General features: G+C 32.3%; 2 protein-coding genes across 2 annotated transcripts; both read left to right on the forward strand.

The window, feature by feature from the left end:
- The first annotated feature begins 4,384 nt into the window (after window positions 1–4,384).
- LOC117231404 (trypsin 3A1-like) lies at window positions 4,385–9,281 on the forward strand. The gene is made up of 7 exons (XM_033489833.1): window positions 4,385–4,920; window positions 5,555–5,723; window positions 6,504–6,663; window positions 7,453–7,658; window positions 8,124–8,329; window positions 8,548–8,605; window positions 8,755–9,281. Exons 1-7 carry the CDS (start codon window positions 4,816–4,818, stop codon window positions 8,886–8,888), a joined length of 1,038 nt encoding a protein of 345 aa, XP_033345724.1. The 5' UTR covers window positions 4,385–4,815; the 3' UTR covers window positions 8,889–9,281.
- Window positions 9,282–15,453: 6,172 nt separating this feature from the next.
- On the forward strand, window positions 15,454–18,473 carry LOC117231445 (trypsin-1-like). Its single transcript, XM_033489894.1, has 4 exons — window positions 15,454–15,735; window positions 16,802–17,010; window positions 17,766–18,017; window positions 18,108–18,473. The coding sequence occupies exons 1-4, from the start codon at window positions 15,557–15,559 to the stop codon at window positions 18,227–18,229; spliced, it is 762 nt and encodes a 253-aa protein (XP_033345785.1). The 5' UTR covers window positions 15,454–15,556; the 3' UTR covers window positions 18,230–18,473.
- Window positions 18,474–19,959: the final 1,486 nt, after the last annotated feature.

Consider the following 19,959-nt stretch of genomic DNA (forward strand, 5'->3'; position numbering starts at 1 on the left):
ATTTCGTTTTGTAAGACATTCGAATACATTCACGAGTCACTGTATATAAAGCAATTTTGTTTTTTACAAGTTCACTTGTTCCGTGGAGAGCTCTAAAGTTTCTTTATTAAGCTTTTCACGTCTTGGAAAGAAAGTTTCAGCTCTTGTTTCCTTTGATCTTGTTAATGCAGAATATAAAATGAGTGTTCTTCTGAACAGTCACTTGCTGCTGGCTTCTTCTAATATCACTATCCATGTCCCAAACCAGTCATTGTCTCATATTTTTCAGCAAAATTGTCATCTACAAATAGAATTGTTATGTTTTGAAAATTTATTTATCGTAGTTATCGTATATTGCAGCATTTAAAATATTATCTGTTTTTGGAAGACGAGTAGGCCTCATCTTGCCCTCGAATCAAATGATGTCCTTCGATTGTTATCCGATTTATAAAATTATTTTCACAATACAAAAATATTAATTAACTAGTTGAAAGAACGACAGAGTTTCATCGTGAACTGCAGTTTATTTATTCGTGGGCGATTTACTGTGTATGACTGTCTTATCAAGAGTCTAGTTAACATTCCAAGAAAAATACGATAAGATGATGTAGGACATAGGATTGTATTTCACCTGTAGCCCGTGACAGTGGGTCAAGGTATATGGGTCACAGCACCCTCATGCGGGTGAGACATCGCTTTATTGTTTGCTTCGATGACTAAAGTAATCAACAGCCTTGCCTTATTTATACTTATCGTCAAGGTCAGATTGTCACCCTGATTTCAACTTTTTCACGGACACGTTTAAGATTGGCTAATTTCGGCTTATCAAGCAACTATGTACATATTAGTAGTAATAATAAATTTTCTAGGAAAATTACGACCGGTTAGTATTGGGTCATACTCATGATGAATTTAATTGCGTGGCATATGAGATAAGGTTGTGATAGATCGCTGTAGTTCTTATCGCATATCTTTGTGTGGTAATAATGGGCATGTTCTAGGTCAGGACATGATGTAATTAAATTACTAATCTCATTTCATTTTTTTATGTTTTTACGATATATTTAAATTAAGATGTTTACTGCTAATGGTACAGTTGTTGCGTGAAGCACCTGTTACTGATACGAGGTACATATTATTTAAAATATTAGTTCCTCAAATAAAAATATTTCCGATGCAAAAAGAATACCATTGTATTGATTAATCGCAGAACGCTAACTTTTGTAGCTTCTACGAATGATAATATCTTCATCCGTAAAGAATACCTTCTTATTATGGATAATTACATAAATAGATAATACTTAAATAGAGAGATAAATGTGTTATAGCATAAGTATAAAATTCCGAGAAGAATTGTAAATTTTATGAACATTCGAGTTCTAGAATTATATAGTTCTATGGGTAGCGAAAATATTATGTAATCTTCTTCTGGAAGGAAAGATGATATGGAGAGAATATATTAGAAAAAATTAAATCTTTGTATTCTGAAATCCATCATTCCAATGAACATGGTAATTCTGATGTTGATTTTATTTTTTTTCTGACGATGATAATTTAATTTTAAAATGAATATGAACGATTCTCCACCACAGAGACTTCAATCCCACATTTCGTTCTCCATCCGCGAGTTTCTGTCACATTTTAATAATACAGTTCTTGATATATCCCAAAAGGGGATCGCACAACGAGATCTCCTAGTCTTAAAAACCATACAACAATGTTTTGCATAATGGAAGTGACGTTGGGTTAAGTGTATGGATTCCCTGGGGACTACTTCGAAGGTGACAATGTAGATTTTTACGAAGATTCAAATAAATAGCTTTCAGTAACTACTTCCACTAACTCCAATTTTTTCTCCACGTCTTGCACTTACCAGTAATCGAAGATTAGATATTTTTATCGCTCTTTTTTTTTCAATTACATTCTACTTATCTTACGAAAAAATGACCAGATTCCTTACCAAATTCTTACTAAAATTCACTTAAGCGATGCAATGTACATTCAATATTTGACAGGATATTTCATTACTGTCAAGACTGAATAAGATCATTCCTACACCTAAGCCCTATTTAAAAAAGGAAGTGCTCAGAGGACTTGGACAAAATTAATAAAAAATACAAATACCGTCGCGAAAATATGAAAATTTTTGCTACGTTTTGAATTTAAATTACATTCGGAAGGCACATCCTTTACCGATCTTCTGAACGTGATCGATTAATTTTCTGATTAAAAAACATGCTAGGGCCATTAAAAGTAACCAGGAGCATTCATAAATTATCGAACACTTTCTTGCATGCGAACGATCTTGCAGTTTTGCTTCTCTGTTTAATCAACGTTTCTCCACTTCTTGCTCCATAAACGACACAATCATCCTGTAAATTGCGCTCGTTCCTTCGTATAAGTCCATTCACTGTAAAGTACGTGTGCATCGTTGTGTGTTACCAACACCAAGTGGCAAGGGAGTGCGCAGTTTCTTACCCTGAATAATTGAATTCCAATGTCGAAATGGTGGAACCTCATTACCAGCGAAACTTGTTCGGTATTGAACGTAACGGTACGCCAATCGACATGGACGAATCGCGGCGAAATCAGCAAGAGACAATAATTATTGGACCACATGCGATCAATAGCCACGTGAAAATTACGATTCGAGTTGATAAGCCCTAGGGAAACATGCTTCCCCCAAGTAGAGTATAAGTAGTATTTTCTTTTTCTATAGTATATCTCGTTGTATTTTTAAAACGTTACACGTTTAGAAATTCTTTAAACAATATATATTACTATTAACAATTAATAGGTTAAATATTTATCCGTTTAAATATATAAAATTGGTGAAATATATATACAAAATATGCAAATTACAAAATTATTTGTTATAATACTTAATACGTGAAACAAGCTCCCATTTCTTTAGTTATTTTCACGAAAATATCAATTTGCCTAAACATCAAAAAGAAATTTTTTTAAATTCCTTCATCTATTACGTTCACACTATCCACTCGAAACAGACAGATAATCAAAGCCTATTTAGAGATAATAGCCCAAAAGCTATTATACGAAACTTAAGTGATAACCCCGTTAAAAGGCAACGAATAAACCGGCATAGTGCCTGGAATTTACATAAGATAACAAGAATGATTTTACTCGAGCAATTATGTGAATAATGTTTAGGTTCCAGTCTAACACATGTTGTATAATTAACCAAACACGACTGCAATAATTGTTTCAATGAAGTTACTACACTCTTTCCGGAATACTAAGATTCCGCGTGAAGAAAGATACGATGTGTTTCCGACTAAGTCGCAACTCGTTAAACATTTGCGTTAGCCTTACGAATCTGAAGACAAGGGCAAAAGACTGGTTACATTGACCCGGTTTCAGACCGCAACGGCAACCCACGTAATGTTCTCACAAACTTCTTAGAATCTCGCCTAGTAAAATCTTTACTACTTATGCATAGGGCAAAACTGTTTCATGGACCTACAATAATTTCTGTCGCCGCCTCAAAGTTCTACATGAACTCTGACTTCCTGTCAAAATGAATAATTTTAATGTATAATTCATGCATAATTCATTTAATAAATATAGTTTTCTAATGCAGATTCGTTTCTAGCGTTACATTTTAATTCTTACATTAACGGTTAACGTATAACGTTATTCATAAAACACCCTTCATTAAAAATGAAAATGTTGAATAACATGTAAATGTTGCGTGAATGAAAGGTTAGATAGTTTTAATATCTTTTGGATATGATGGTACACTGTTTCCTTTCACAATTGAGGAGCTGCCTGGAAAAGGAACTCGTGGAACAAGATGGTGAATTGAATGTATTAAAAATTATAGTTGTAGTTATTAGATTGAATCATAAAACGTATGTCAAAAATTAAAACGAAAGCTGCATAAAAGAATATATAGTGTAAGGTGAAAAATAAGTTTTTATTCATACATTTTACGACAGATCGTTCAAATCCTCCAAAATGCATAATATCTCTAAAATTCCTATCGTTGTAAAAATAAATTGAACTTATAAATTATTAATTATTAAATTAGTCATTTCAACTACACCAACAGTTGTTCTACCGTTAAACACAAAATTTCAGTAACACTCAATCTCTGCCTATCGATATTGCCATGAAAAACCTACAGCATGAAGATCTTCACAAACCCACGATCAATGAAAAGACCTGCTCCACTTGATAAGCGAAACCCTTCCAATTAGTGTGTCTCAACTACACATGCGTCTGACAGTGTTCGGTCGTTGGAAAACAATAGCGACGGCGGGTCGTGAAGAATTTCGTCTGACGAAAGTGACATTGATCCAGTCTACCGGATCTTCGAAAGGAAGGAAAGAAGGACGGGTACGAAAGGGTCTGAAACGTAGGAGGAGACAAAAACTGTTGCGGTGGTGGTGGTGCGGATTGACATTGGTCGTTACTCGGTCTCTCGCACACATAAATTCTACTTATTCGTTTACTCATGGGACATTGTTATTTTTGCGTGTGTATCAGTGATAAGCGAGTGTGCAGGTGAGACAACGCCGCGTACACGAATACTACGGTTGATTTAAACGCTGTCACATGCAACATCTGCCAATGCAAACGCACCACTCAAGGTTGACGATCCCCACCGACCAGCGTAGGTCGGTTTCTTCAATAGTTATAATTTACTATAAAACGGCAAAACGGCCACGGTACCTTTAGACTTTTCACGCCTGGCATAGGCACGTGCACGAGCAGTAAGTACCTTACACCGATATCGTACAGCACACGAGAGATCGAAATCCCGCCTGTGTGTGTCCGCTCGTCGACTACCAGCAAACCGAACGCACGCTGCATATGCCATTCGGGACACGCGATATGTCGAACCACGCGACAATGCAACGAACACTCGTCGTGATCCTCCTCTGGATAAGTTGCTGCAGCCATGCGTTCCCGCGAGTGGTGAGTTACGTTCTTGTATTCTGTTCTTTTTTCTTTTAATTAGTTATCCTTATCCGCGACGAAATGGATTATATATTAGTTATAATTAGTTATAACAAAGTAACCTACCTGTTCATAATGAGTTTGAAATGATTTCCTATTTGGGATTTTTGCTTTCCTCACATTAATCTTCAATCGGTGCATACTACTAACGTATTGGATCATAAGTCGATACGCTACTCTGTTGGGTCATAAGTAGGTTGAATCATAAGTAGAATGAGGACGATTATGCGTGTAGAGGAAATTTAAATATGAGAAAATATACGCTAGGTAAATATTTATATAGACCCTGGCTTTTTAATTATATTGGTAAAAATATGAAATATGAAATTGCATAAACATTTGTAGTTTAGTTCTAGGTGACCAGTTTAAATTGACCATAGATTTGAATTGGGTCATTTAAATGGTGTTCTATGTCTTACACGATAAATACGATTGATAGTCTGTCTTAAATGAAACATCAAATTAATTAGTTTCTGCTAAACACTTATAGGTCGTCTATGATGTATTTACTTTAATTGAAGTTTAATAGATTGTTTTGATGTCGTGGCATGTCAATTATGAAATCCCATAATTATTTAACTTTTGTATTTAGGTGACAAGGAACAAGGAGAAGAACCTGCCAGCATCAAACGTTCAAACACACTACAACATTACGAGCGCCGAGGTCGACGATCTATCGGCGATAGACGAGGTGTCTTACATCGATTTCAATTCAACTTCTTCGATTCCATCAAAGAGGCCGAACATCTGCAACGACTGTGGTAATTAAGAACGCTGTAATAAGAGCGATAGACTGTATGAGTGCCATGGCACGATTTATCCCACATTTTTCAAAAGGAGAAAATGCCTGCGACTACTTTCAATAAGACCATTGATGGAAATAAACAAGAAATTTCCTAAAAAAGAACAATTAAAAAACGTATAAATGTTTGATGTCAGCGACTAAATAATTAAAAAACCATCGTAATTAGTTGCAATTCACGCTAAATTCGTTTTTCAATTTTTACTTAAACACGTAGGATGATTATTATTATATAAAAATTGTGCTATAACTATTATGGATTTACTTGTATCCTGAGAATTTTATAATTTACATATATCGCAGAATTAGTTTTTAAATCACATGAAATACAACTCAGGATCAAAACAGGATCAATATCGATTACTATGAGAATTAGTCAAATGTCAATATTAAAATAGCAACAATAATAACGAATATAAATTCACATTTATTTTACATATCTTACAACTTTCATTCGATGCATGCTGTAGAATTTATTTTTATATCATATTACATCATTACATTTTATATCATATTTCTTAAATTCTCTCAACATATTAATCCAGCCAGTATCGATCAAAATCATTATAACAGTTACTGTAACATCTTCATAGATGTAAAACAATAATTACGATGAATATAACAATTGCGGAAATATTATATTAGATTAAGTAAGATACAAACATATGTATTTGGAATGGCGTAAAAAAATAAGCAACCACATTTCGCCTGTGGACCGATTTCTACGTACCTGTTGCAGTTTGTGGCGTGGGTCGGAAAACAAGGATCGTCGGTGGGAACGTGACGAGCGTTTACGAATATCCATGGATTGTTAGCCTGAGCAAACAAGGCACATTTTACTGTGCCGGTAGTTTAATCACGCGGAAACACGTACTCACAGCGGCTCACTGCTTATCTGGGTGAGTATCATCTCTCTCTCACGCGAAATATTTTATAATATGCCTGCATACATGTATTCGTTAATTCGCTTTAATTCCTTTAGTCAATTTATCAAATTAATTTAAACAAAAGAAAGAAGTTAAAGAAATTGCACGGAGTAAATCGGTTTGTTAAATTAAACAAAACTAAACGGATTGTTAAATTTTAGCAGTACGTGCTCCTGCATACGTTTTACCCACTTTGCTTTTATTTTACTTAGATGCTGAATTGAAGAACGTTGTTCACCGTGTAGTGAAAATGATGCTTGTGATAATTATCGTGAGTTTATTGGTGATATATATGGCACGGAAATGTGTGAAATTCGATAAAATTTCGTCAATTCCATTAGATCTTAAATTACATAAAGTAGATTGCTTTTCGCAAATCCATCTGTTTCTGAAAACGTGTAAAAGTTTCTTTGTCAAGCTAATACGATTTGGAAATGAAATTTTAACTTTTCCTTCCTTTTCTTGTCTATCTCGTTAATACAAAATATGAAGAAATGCTGAAAGTTCTTCGTCAGTTCTCTCTCTCTCTCTCTCTGTTTGCAGTAACGATGCTTCAAGTTCGTTACGATGATACTAATTTAACTTCGTTTGTTGAAATGATACTTTCATTTCAACTTTCATCGGTGCATTTAATTTTAAAAGTATATGTACTAAATGCTAACTGACAGCGATAAGATTAAAATGCTCTTCTTTTTTTCTAATGAAACGTCATTGGAAAATTTGTATTTTCAATGTTTCCGTAACTGTGTTAATAAATTCCAGATTCGACAGAAGAAGTATCAAACTCGTCCTGGTAGACAATGATCGGACGAAATTAGACAAAAATGCCATAATTCGCCGCATCAAGTCTGTCGTTATACATGAAAATTTTCATACATACACGTACAATAACGATATTGCTATTATCGAAATGGATCGAGCAGTGAATGTAAATGGTATCGTGCGTACTGCCTGTTTGCCTGAAGACAGTAAGTATACTTCTGTCGTTGGATTCAACAAATCATGCAATAGCCAGACGAACGATTTATATTGAATTGAAAAATATACTAAAATGAAATATAACATACAAATTAAAATAACATTTCTGTGAGTTACTGATAACTACAAGAACGTAAAATAGGAAATAGAGAATCGAACTATTTTTTCTGAATAATTCGCATTTTAATATGAAACAAGACAAATTCTGCGTAAATATTTCATAAATATAAAATTGTATTAAGCGTAAAAAAAATTGATAAGACAAAAGTTAGCTCATTACGTTAGTTTTCATTTTTAATCTCGAATATTGTCCTATTTTAGTTTTATTTACTTTTACTATTGCATGGTTCTGCTTAATAATTTTTTTATTAAATTTGTCGACTTGCGAAAACATGATTTCGCGAAAATACACGGTATCATGTACTGAATAAACGTAAGATTCGTATATCTTGTAGAAGCTATCGACTACACTGGTGCAACTGCCACGGTGATTGGTTGGGGTCGAACGGGAGAGAGCGAACCAGTGAGCAATGAATTAAGAAGAGTCAATCTCCCAATTTTATCGCAGGAAGAATGCGATCAAGCAGGTTACCAGAAGAATCGAATCAGTGAAAATATGTTTTGTGCAGGATATTTAGCGGGTGATCTCGATGCTTGCTTTGTAAGTATCCGATTAGACAAAAATCGTACCGCATGTTAAATGCTTTGCAAATTTCATAAATATGGCATATGTGTTGCATATTTCAAATAAATGTTTATATTTTTTGCAAAATAATATTATATTTATCATAATTATTGCGAAGTAATATATATAAAAAGAACATACGAAACAATATTTTATAATCTGAATTATCCTGCTACTATAACGTTATGTCATAGGGTGATAGCGGTGGTCCTCTGCATGTAAAAGGAACATTTGGACATTTAGAAATAATTGGTAATATTATTATTCATCATTTATTATAATTTCAAAATTATTTGCTACTTATCCACTATCTCTGTTGTTATTCGTATTTATATTAATCTATAATTTATAATACATTAATACACATTGTATCGCATATATAAATTATTTTTGTTGCTCAGGTATCATCTCATGGGGTCGTGGATGCGCAAGACCAAACTTCCCAGGAATTTACACAAAGTTAACAAATTACCTCGGGTGGCTTAAAGATCATTTAGATGACGAATGCGTATGCCCACCACCTCGTCGACATTAATTTCCTTCTTTAAACATAGTTACTAATATGATAAGTATATACATATTATCTTAGGGATACACATGCCTTTCGAACACTATTAATACGACGCTTTTAATCGCATTAAGACATTCAAACAGTACGGTCAGTATTAAGACGAAGTAGAAGAACATTCGGTAATTAATTTTCTTCTGACAAGTTCACGAATATTTGCATATTTGTCTGTTGCTCGCGACCTGACTGCAAATAGTTATAGAATATGTACAATCGAGCCATCGTAGCCTATTATTAATTTATTGCAATTGTTTGTTCAATTGCATGTAGCTGAGGTGATCTAGTCCAGTGTATACATATATACATGAAGAAGTTCCGATTTTCTGTGATGTCGCATTTTCTGTATGAAACAGTTGTTAAATAAAGAACATGTTTATCAATAGTTGAATATTGTTTGTGAAGCCTTCCAGTGTAAACCGTAGTACGAAGAATTTAAATTATTATACATTTAATGCTTCAAACTATTACATAAAATAAATAAAATTATAATGAAATTACAGAAGAACAAAACTGAATAATTTCGTAAACATAATATTTCTCCTGCTCTTATACCACTTTAATATCTTTGAGCAATAACTTTAGAATGATAACATATTTTACTATTGACCGTGTTGTCATTGATGTAATCAATCCGAATCTATGGAATTGAGAAAATAATTCTTCTAGAAATTCATAAATAATTGAAACATTATGATCATAATTAGAAATTCTTAAGCTTCGCGTAATTTTCATCCGAAGTTTGATCACGGTGAACGCATCGATCGTACTTGCGGACTAATTATGAGAACAAAAGCTCCGTCAGGAACAAACCGGTAAAACCTAACGATTGCTGAAAGAATGGCTCGAAAAAAAAGGCTGGACATCGCAACGAGATGTCAGATAAACGACAGTCCTCGATCGAGATGAACAGGCAATAACAGAAACCGGGTCAGTAGACAGTAACGTTTTGCTTTCAACGGTGAATGTGGGTTAGTGAAACCTCCAGTCGTTACCAACGACTCTTAATTCTTCCCGAAATGAAACAAGGAATCCCAACTCTTCGGGCTTATTAAATAAAAATAACTTTCAAAACATTCTGTTACATTGAACATTTCATACGAATGATAAAATGTTTGTAAAAAGTAAAGTTAATCTGTATTATTAGTTGATAATTACTAATTATTGTCATTTATACAGATTGTTCTTTTATATAATTTAAAGCTTCCTTATGAGAAGTTCCTAAAGTTTTAATCACGTATCACGATGAAGATAGAATATTGTAAAAAGTAGAATTATCTTTGGTAATTGTTTTATATTTATTAACGATGACAAGGAAAATTTCTCTTTAGTTCGTGAGAAATTTTTCATTCTGTGAATTATTAAATTTTAACGCGTCTCTTCTTCGGATTTTCAATAATTTATTACAGCAAGAACTAGGAACTTGGTACCACGTAAAATATTTGGAACTGTTGGGTAATTCATAAAGTGAAATTCATACAATGCTTTTACTCCGGGTCACACAATAACCTTTAATTTATAAGAAATTCTTTATTCTTTGAATTACTGTATTTTGATGCAATTCTTCTTTCAGAACTTTAACTGCTTATTATACGAAGGATAAAGATATAACATTATAAAAAATACACGAATATTAACCTGATGAATAAAAAATACCGATTTTTATTAGACAAATCATAAAGAAGAATACCTATATAATAAGGTTGGTAAGAAAATTTATGTATTTTACAATTTTTACACCAATATACCTTCAGAAAACAATTTAAGAAGCCTTAAGAAACGCTATACTATTTACAGATACTCCTAATTTATAATAAAAAAGATACTTAAAGGAAATACAATATAATTTTCAAATAAAAGTTCTACAAAATGTTCTACTAAACCGAGTCGTTGTCAACGAAATCACAAAATACCGATTGAAAAACAACCCTGGTAGAAATTCTTGGGAACAGGAACTCTTATTATACGTCGTAGAAAGCACATGACGGTCAGAGGGCAGATATAAAGTAAACGCAAAGCCCTGAGTGCTCCAGCAGCAAGGAACTTTTTTAATAACATCTTCCCATGACAGAACTCATATTCACCGCGTGATTTCATTTGTCAAGGATAGAAACACATTTACGTCGCCATCCGTCTAGTCAGCCACTAGAAGAGAAATTTTTTGAAAGGGCACCGGAAACGTGTCTCTTTTATATTTCACCGAATGGTCAAATCGAATCGTACGAACAAAAGTAACCGATTTCCACAATGCGATCATCTCAAAAGTATATCTGCAGATAGTTGCTTTCAGTGTACCGTCGATGGAAGAGTTGTAAAATAATAAAATCGAGTGGATATTAAGATTCCTGTATTTTAAGAGGCAAAACAATAATTTCGAATATATGTCGGGAGATAAAATTCGAGATTTAGGTGAAGATTATACTTCAGAATTGTTTTCTTTCTGCGTAATATATTATATCAGTATAAATTATTACGTATTATTAAATTATATGAAAATATAAAAATTTGTATATAACATATGCATAATCGGGAAAGCATATTCTTCAATAAGAATTTTTCACGTATATATATATTCCAACGAAATTAGACATATCGATTCACGAATGAGTTTTGCAATAGCGGTTCATGAAAGATTGGAGTTAGGAAAAATCAAAGTGCTTATATAAGATATATACGACTGTAGCTATAGCTAGATTGCTCGATTCATATCAGGAATTAATATTCGACCTCATTATATCTCTCTTAAGTATACCTATCACGATCGTCGTTCTTCATCACGAACGTCTTATTCACGTAAATATAAAAAATCACTAACTTTATTAGAGTATTTGAAAAATTCGTAGCAGAATTAAAAGAAACTCTCAAGCCAATATATTGTTATAGAATTAATCTTTTATGGAATAATATAAGGTCTGTTTTATTTTTTTTTATGACTTTAGTTACACTTTTCCAACGAACTATATTTATCTTCTTCAGCAATTTTTCGTCACTGGAAAAATTGCATAGAAACGAAAATAAATAATCGTGATCCTGTGATATATTCCATGAAGTGAGTGAAACATTCATCTAATGTTCAACGTTTTCTCGTTGAAAAACGAAATCTTATTAATTAATCGATTCCGATTTCTCTTTCCAAGAGTAGCATAAGTTTCAACTTAACGTTTTAGTATTTAATAGAAATTTTTGACAAATCATCCTCCTTCAATATCGTATACGATATACAATATATTTACTATCGAAAATGTTACAAAATTTTTCAACAATTCAATACATCGGTGTCAAAGTATCGTTGATAGTTAGATACTTGCATATCTTTCATTCGCAGAATTTATTTCCAGAATTTTTAAAATTCTAACCTCGAGAGATCGCTGAAAATGTTTCAAGTCTCGAATTTCTAACATTTACAACTGAAATGTTAAACAATTCCATGGCCTGTCGAAAGTAATTGCCATTGGAATATCAAACAGTTTCAAATTCTCGATTTCTATTTTAAAAAAGTTCCTCTGTGTATTAAATCGAACGATCGATACAATTTTAATTTTAATTGATATAGTAATTAGTAAACAGCAAATTTTTATGCAAATTTCCATGAATATAACCGAAAAAAGGGACTTTAAATAGAAAGTTTTAAAATTAATTACATCATAAATTAATTAACAAAATGAACACTTCTCCTACTTTGGATATTTTATATATATTTTTTATTATACATATTTGGATATTTTATATACTGTTGCATGTTATTCCACGTTCTCAAATTTTTTAAAATTTCCATAAATATATGAACATTCACAACCTATACATAGAAAATTCGAAGGTGCAAGAATGCGCACAATTCTCACGTAATATGCAAAAATATAAAAATATAAATCATCAAGAGTAAATTACTCGTTACAAGATTAGCAGGTAAAACAACATGTCTACATCCCACATTTTTAGTCATCCTCGTGAAAATATGAATTAAAATAACTACCTACAGCCTCGTAATTAGGTAGATTTTGAAATAAATTTCTATTTAGATTGCAGACATAAAGATCCGCAGTTTGATAATCGCACGTTAATTAAAATTAACCTAGATATTTTCTAAGTCTAAATCTTAATTAACTATCAATATTTTTAATGAATCAAGTGCAAATGTTATACAGCATCGAATAGTCGGAAGACACGGTGCCATATAACAAATCTGGGCAGTCGCGTGACACGAATTCACGTCCATCTTGCCAATTTCGAAACGAGAGGATCATGTGCGATCGGCATCGCATACTGAATGGGAAGAGCAACAGGACATAGTGAAAGAACTTTCTTCGAGAGTGAGTCGGACACTCGGTGTTGGTCTTGGTCTCGGCCAGTCTGACGTCTTCGTGGAAGCGCGGTGAAAGCGTCTGCACCACGTCCGCCCGATCTCCAGCAGCCTCTCGATTAAATCTAGGGGCAAATGTGAAGAAGACGAAGAAGAAGGAGGAGAAAGAAATCGAAGGAACAGTGGAAGGTGTGCCGGTACGCGATAGAATGCACTATCATGGAAAATTCAGTGAATACATGGAGTGTCTAGGAAGGTTCGTCGACGAATGGGAAGACCTTCTACCGTGACATTTCTTCACAGTCGCTAACCGAAAGATGTTTCGACAAACCATATCGCACGAAATATGGACTTTCGGATTAATCTTGTTATTTTTCGCTCATGTGACATGTTTGAATGTGAAGTTCCTGCAAAATAATTCGTTGACCACGTCGAATTTTAGTGTAAGTAATAAATTTGATAGTGAAACTGAAGATTACGAGTGACGTTTAATAGCTGTTGCGAGTTACTAGAGTTTCAGACCTGTTGGTGGAGTTATCGTAAATTTTTTTGAATTCAGAAGAACTTGTATAACATGCCTATGAAAATGAAGAGAAGTATTTTAAATATCTCGGTACATATCTACATACAGATCGAAGCACGTAATAGACGAATTATATATTCATAAAATTCATCTCCTTTGCATTTATTGTTGGAGTTATTAGAAATCTTCCTGTACTTCGGAAGACTTCGTGTAAGACGCTCATGAATAATTTCAAATATTTTAGTAGAACGAGGAATGTAATTGAGGAATTATAGATTTATGAAATTCGCGTCTCTTTTACACTTATTATTCGATGCATTCATGAACAATTTCAAATATTTCATTACTGATCCAAGAATATAATTGAGAAATTATTACATATATGTCTACGAAATTGAGGATAATTTTCAATCACTTATATTCAATCACTTCAATTATATTTATGAGTAATATACAAGATTTTTAGTTTGTTCGTGTAGAATCGATTTTAGCGACGCAGGCCTTGACCCATAATTCGGATCGTGGTCACTTTCCCCGATCGTTCTTCTTGCTTATTCGAAATGGAGAGTGAACGTACAGCCGAAGAATGATCGATGCATTTTTTTTCAGACAACGAATTCGACTCGCAATCGAAAGGGCAAGTTCCTGTTTGATGAATTATTCGGCCTTGACATAAGTAGCAGCTTGGATGACGATGATGCTGTGTCAAGGAATTGTACATGCGGTAAGGTTATACTGTATGCTAGATACGACACTTTCTCCTTCTTCCTTTTTGTGTATTTTATTTTCTACTTGAAACTACGCATTTTTAGAAATTGTTCGTGATTTTGCAGAAAAGATTATTAATGATGAAAATATTCTCGGCAACGTTCTTTGAATTATAGCTGTACATCAATCAAGAAACGGTAAAAGCACAGTAGAAAGTTGTAAAATAAATTATATTAAATATATCAGTTTGATATAATCATTTTAAAAATATATGATAACGTTACGAAACAAAATTTCTTAAACCTATTTATTTTACGATAATAATAATTTTGTTAAAAATATAAATTATTCTAACAAACATTAGATTTATTGATATTCTATACATTAGAAATGTATGGATTTTACACGGATAAAAGATGTAGAGAGAGGGAGAGAGCAGTTAATTTAAATTCAATATTTTAGTAATTAGAAATAACAAAATTAACAGAAAATACTAATAATAGGAATTAATAAATAAAATAGTAACTTTAACAATATGAAATTAAGATGAATAATGGAAGGAAGGGATCAAGTCCGGAACAAATAGATACAGAAAGAGGATTTAATGAACAGGTAAAATATATCTAACTTAAACAAAACCGTATATCTTGTTTCTTATTAAAATCTTCATTATAATAGAAAGAGAATAATAATATTAAAAATCTAAATTACGTGAGTAAAATCTCAAATCGATTCACCTGAAGATAAAACATATCTAGAAACTAGTTTCACTTCCGTGGATCTTGACAAGCAAAGAAAAAAGTGGGTAGGGGGAAGAAAGAAATCTACGAACTAGTTTTCACAGCGTTCTATCTGTCTTGCCTCTTCCTCATCGGCAAGGAACGAAAGTGCGATCGAAAAATCACTTTCCCCCACGCGACTTTGCAAACTTATTACATCACGTGACGGAATTTACACTTGACCATATCCAGTGTAATAACGTCAGTCGGTACCTACATATGATTGCGTGCTAGACTACCGATGTAACAGTTTACGGTAGAAAGCGTTCCTCACTATTTCCGGCTCCTGCAGCGATTGACGGTGACACGTAACAAGCAATAATGAACGATGAATTGCTTTTCAGAATGCGGTATATCCAATCAGGAGGACCGAATCGTTGGTGGGCAACCAACAACCCCAAACAAATATCCATGGGTGGCGAGACTCGTATACGAGGGTCGCTTTCATTGCGGAGCCAGCCTCGTTAACAATGATTACGTTCTTACCGCTGCTCACTGTGTACGTAGGTAAGTTTCTTGGACTCCATAGAATTTTGTTATGTTCTTATTTTCCTCCCTTTGAAACTTTATTATTACAGTGCCTCTTAAAAATGTTTGAACATTTATCGTATAAAAGTTTTTACGTATACTGTGTATTTTATTTTATGTATACTGCTAGTAATTAAAAGCATTAGAACGAGCGCCAATGGTTAATACGAATTGGATACATTTTATTGGATATTTTTATTTTGTAATTATCTCATTATAAATCTTTTGTTTCGTTCGTCTGTTATTCAATCCTATCTTATGACGCGATCAGTATTTCATACTGCCAATAAAATTTCAAAATGTTTCTATGTTATAATACACATAGTATGTTCATGAAAGGTTTCTATAACTGCTACGCAATTGTGTAGATACCTTTATTGAGCTTTTCCAACTTCCCACGTACGGAATGTTGTTGCAAGAGAGAACATGTTAAAAATTATTGTCAGCTCTTTCCTTTCTATGAAACTTTTATTATTACGTAGGATAGTTTGCTAAAATTGGAATGGAATATATTATGTAATACGGGAATATTGTTTCAACGATAGCGTTTTAAAGTTTCTATAATTTTTCTTGTGTAAGTCTTTATGTAGGATAAAGTAAAGTATGACCGTTATTGAAATAAAAACATGCTGAATGAGCAGTCCTTTTCTTTTTCTGAACTTTGTTATTTTGTTGAACTCTGTTGGATTATTTGAAATGAGATCGTTAACTGTCCAGAAGTTTTAGTATTTTAACTTACTTCACTTTTATTCTTGACTCCTATTTATTTGAAATTATATTTAGTACTACAACAAATTATAATTTCTTTTTAAGAATAAAATCTATCCAAAAACTAAATTTATTATATATCCAATGATGAACGAAAAATCATAAAAAATAAATTAGTCATCAATAATAGATTAAAAAGAGATTAATTCGTTCTCTGGTTTTCGATATTTCATCAATAGGTTTCCGATATTTTGGTCTCCGCTTAATAAAAAAGCATTGAAGAATGTATAAAATTTTTTTTCTCGCCATAATATATGAAATGTCACTTGTTTTTCAGATTAAAACGGTCGAGGATCCGCGTGATACTTGGTGATTACGACCAACATGTGAATACCGACGGAAAAGCCATAATGAGAGCAGTGAGCGCTATAATTCGTCACAGGAACTTCGACATGAATTCGTACAATCACGACGTTGCCTTATTGAAACTTCGCAAATCTGTGAAATTTTCTAAAACTGTCAAACCAGTATGTTTACCTCAAAAAGGTAATAAAAAGAAAAGGTAAAAAGAGATGAGCAATTGTACGTTTGTTAATGTTTGAGAATATTTAATTCTCTTTAATAAAATTATTACTGATATTAGAGAGTATTTTGAATGAAAATTACGATATGTCCAGAAAAATGTTGCACAAAAAACAGGATTTCCTCTCGGTACTATTTTTAAATAGAATATAAAATTAAACACAAAATATCCGGAACATACAATTTTTTTATATTTCTTCCATTAAGTATTCTACGTTGCCAGATCGAAATTTTAACAACGTTTTGAGCGATGTTCCAAAAATATATACAAGTGCATTCACCTTTTGTTACAATGGGCCATGTTAACATAAGAGATTAGCACTTTTGCAACCGATGATGTTTGCTACGCGTTTTCGTCAAGTGTATAGTGTTAGTTAAATTTTTTTGGAAGCCAAACCCAAAAATTCAACTGATGCAACAACACGTTTCTTAATATAAAAAAGACTAGAAAATAATAATAAATATTTAACTTTGTTAAATTAAATCATCGTTCTTTTTCTAAAATACCCAAATTTGGGAAGTGAATTGATTTAATAATTGAAATAAGAACTTGGAAAGTAACTTAGTTTATTCGTGATTAAATTTAGCATTTGATAGTTAAAAACAAAAATTTACAAAAAAAATTTACAAAATAATTGCAATAAAATAACTTAATTAATGTTAAGGATTGCCTAGACCTTTCTCTTATAAAACACAAAAATTCATTGAAATAATTTCAGGTAGCGATCCGGCTGGTAAAGAAGGCACCGTGGTAGGCTGGGGGCGGACATCTGAAGGAGGTGCGCTTGCTGGACAAGTCCATGAAGTACAAGTGCCGATATTAAGTTTAATACAGTGCCGTAAAATGAAATATCGCGCTAATCGAATCACGGAAAACATGATCTGTGCTGGTCGAGGCAGTCAAGATTCTTGTCAAGGAGATAGTGGCGGACCTTTACTTGTGCACGAAGGCGACAGGCTTGAAATAGTTGGTAAGAAATTACTACAGCATCCTGTTTATCTTTTAACGCGCTCACTTTCGAATTATCAAGATGTATCTGTCAATATACTTTTCAATACAGGAATAGTGTCCTGGGGTGTTGGTTGCGGAAGACCAGGATATCCTGGAGTATACACCAGGGTAACTAGGTACCTGAATTGGATCAATACGAATATGAAAGAAGGATGTATATGTACAAATTAAAAATGATCGAACGACCATCAACAACCATAATTGTACAAAGAATTTGTGAGACTATCTTCATAGGAAGCAATAATATTTTATTGTTCTATGTAATTATTTATTAATTTTCAAGCGTGTCTGTTGAGAATCGTTGTATTTTTTTACTAGTATGGTTTTACTAATTGATTAGGTATAAAATAGAAAATTACTTTAAAATGTATATAGTTATAAGCCTGCCACGTCTTTTGAATCATCTTCGATGTAATCGTGATTCTTATCTTTAAAAAACATTTTCTAATATAAAAGAATCGTTGCTCATGTTCCATTCGTAGCAAGACTAAAGTCACAAAACTATAAGAAATTGTTACAAACTAGCGACTTAGTGATTCAGTTAATTGTTATTATCATATAAAGTTATTTTATACGTGAACGATAGATGTTACTACTTTTTTATACTTTTTATATCATGTACGTAATGCATTAATGAACTGTGACGTTAGAATAATCATTTAATAGTAACAAAGAAGAGATATTTTAATTTACCGCGCTAAATAAAAGTATTTATTTAAAAAAAAACCAATCGTTCTTAAAGAAATGTAGAAAATAAGAAAACAACATTGAACTTCGTTTAGTAAGTTGTTATACGTTTTAATTAAATTAGTAATCTGTAATGGAGATTTTTTTGTTTAATTCTATAATAAATATCTGTTTTTCGTTTATATATATATATTTTATTTCGATTTTATATATATATTTTCAAAATGTAATATATATGAATATTGTATAATTCGAAGTATGCTGGTGTCACACCTTTTGTTGCGTGAATGGCAGCTGAACGTTGCTAGAATAATTATCAGTAACGGTTTTCTGTCGAACCACGATTAAATTAATGAAGCTAACATTCTACTGAAATCAGGACGACAGCGTGTGCATTGATGCACCGTGTATGTATCTTTCAATTTAGTACTCAATGATATAACGTTTGCTATGTAAATGTATATATATCTATATCCAAGGTAACACAATAGCTTAACATTGATATTGGAACTGCTTGCGAGAGATAAATTTCACTTACAAAGTCTCACGTAACGCTTAAAATGTATACTAATACAATTAATTTTGAGATGTAATTTAAATGAGTTTCAACAGTTCAAATATTGTAATTGAAAATTCAAATGATATTCAATCTTCTTTCTTATATTTCTTTTAATTTCAATTTTTCCCTCAAGTATTAGTATTTTCAGGTAATAATATTAATTGATAGTAGTAATAATTCATTAATTCTAATTAAAATTCCAATTATTTCTAGTTTCGAAATTATTGTTTTAGGATAGTAACAATCTAAGTAAAGAAGTTTGTATTAATTGGAATTCCTAAACGAAAAAATGGTCCTTGAAATTTATATCCGCGACCATCTCTTTTTGCATAAAAATTACTCTTTAGGTGAGAGAATTTTTACTCAGGAATTTAATTATTTTAATGCAATTTCAAAGTTTCAATTTCCTAAATGTTGTGATTTCTTAAAATTATTTTAATTTAATTAAAATTATACAAATGTTTAAAGCAAACATTCTCCTAATGCACCAATAAAAACTAAGAATCTCTTATTTTTTTCGGTATAAAAATTACCTCTTCTCAATCATGATATACGTACAATAATTGTTACTCATTTTGTTCATACAAAATAAAAATTCTTTTCTCGTCCGCTCGTAAATATGACGTTATTCAACAACTATTCTTGTAATGTCGTT

The sequence above is a fragment of the Bombus vosnesenskii genome, unplaced genomic scaffold (genome assembly GCF_011952255.1).
Source record: "Bombus vosnesenskii isolate JDL3184/JDL3185 unplaced genomic scaffold, Bvos_JDL3184-5_v1.1 scf7180000013263, whole genome shotgun sequence".
NCBI classification, from domain to species: Eukaryota; Metazoa; Arthropoda; class Insecta; order Hymenoptera; family Apidae; genus Bombus; species Bombus vosnesenskii.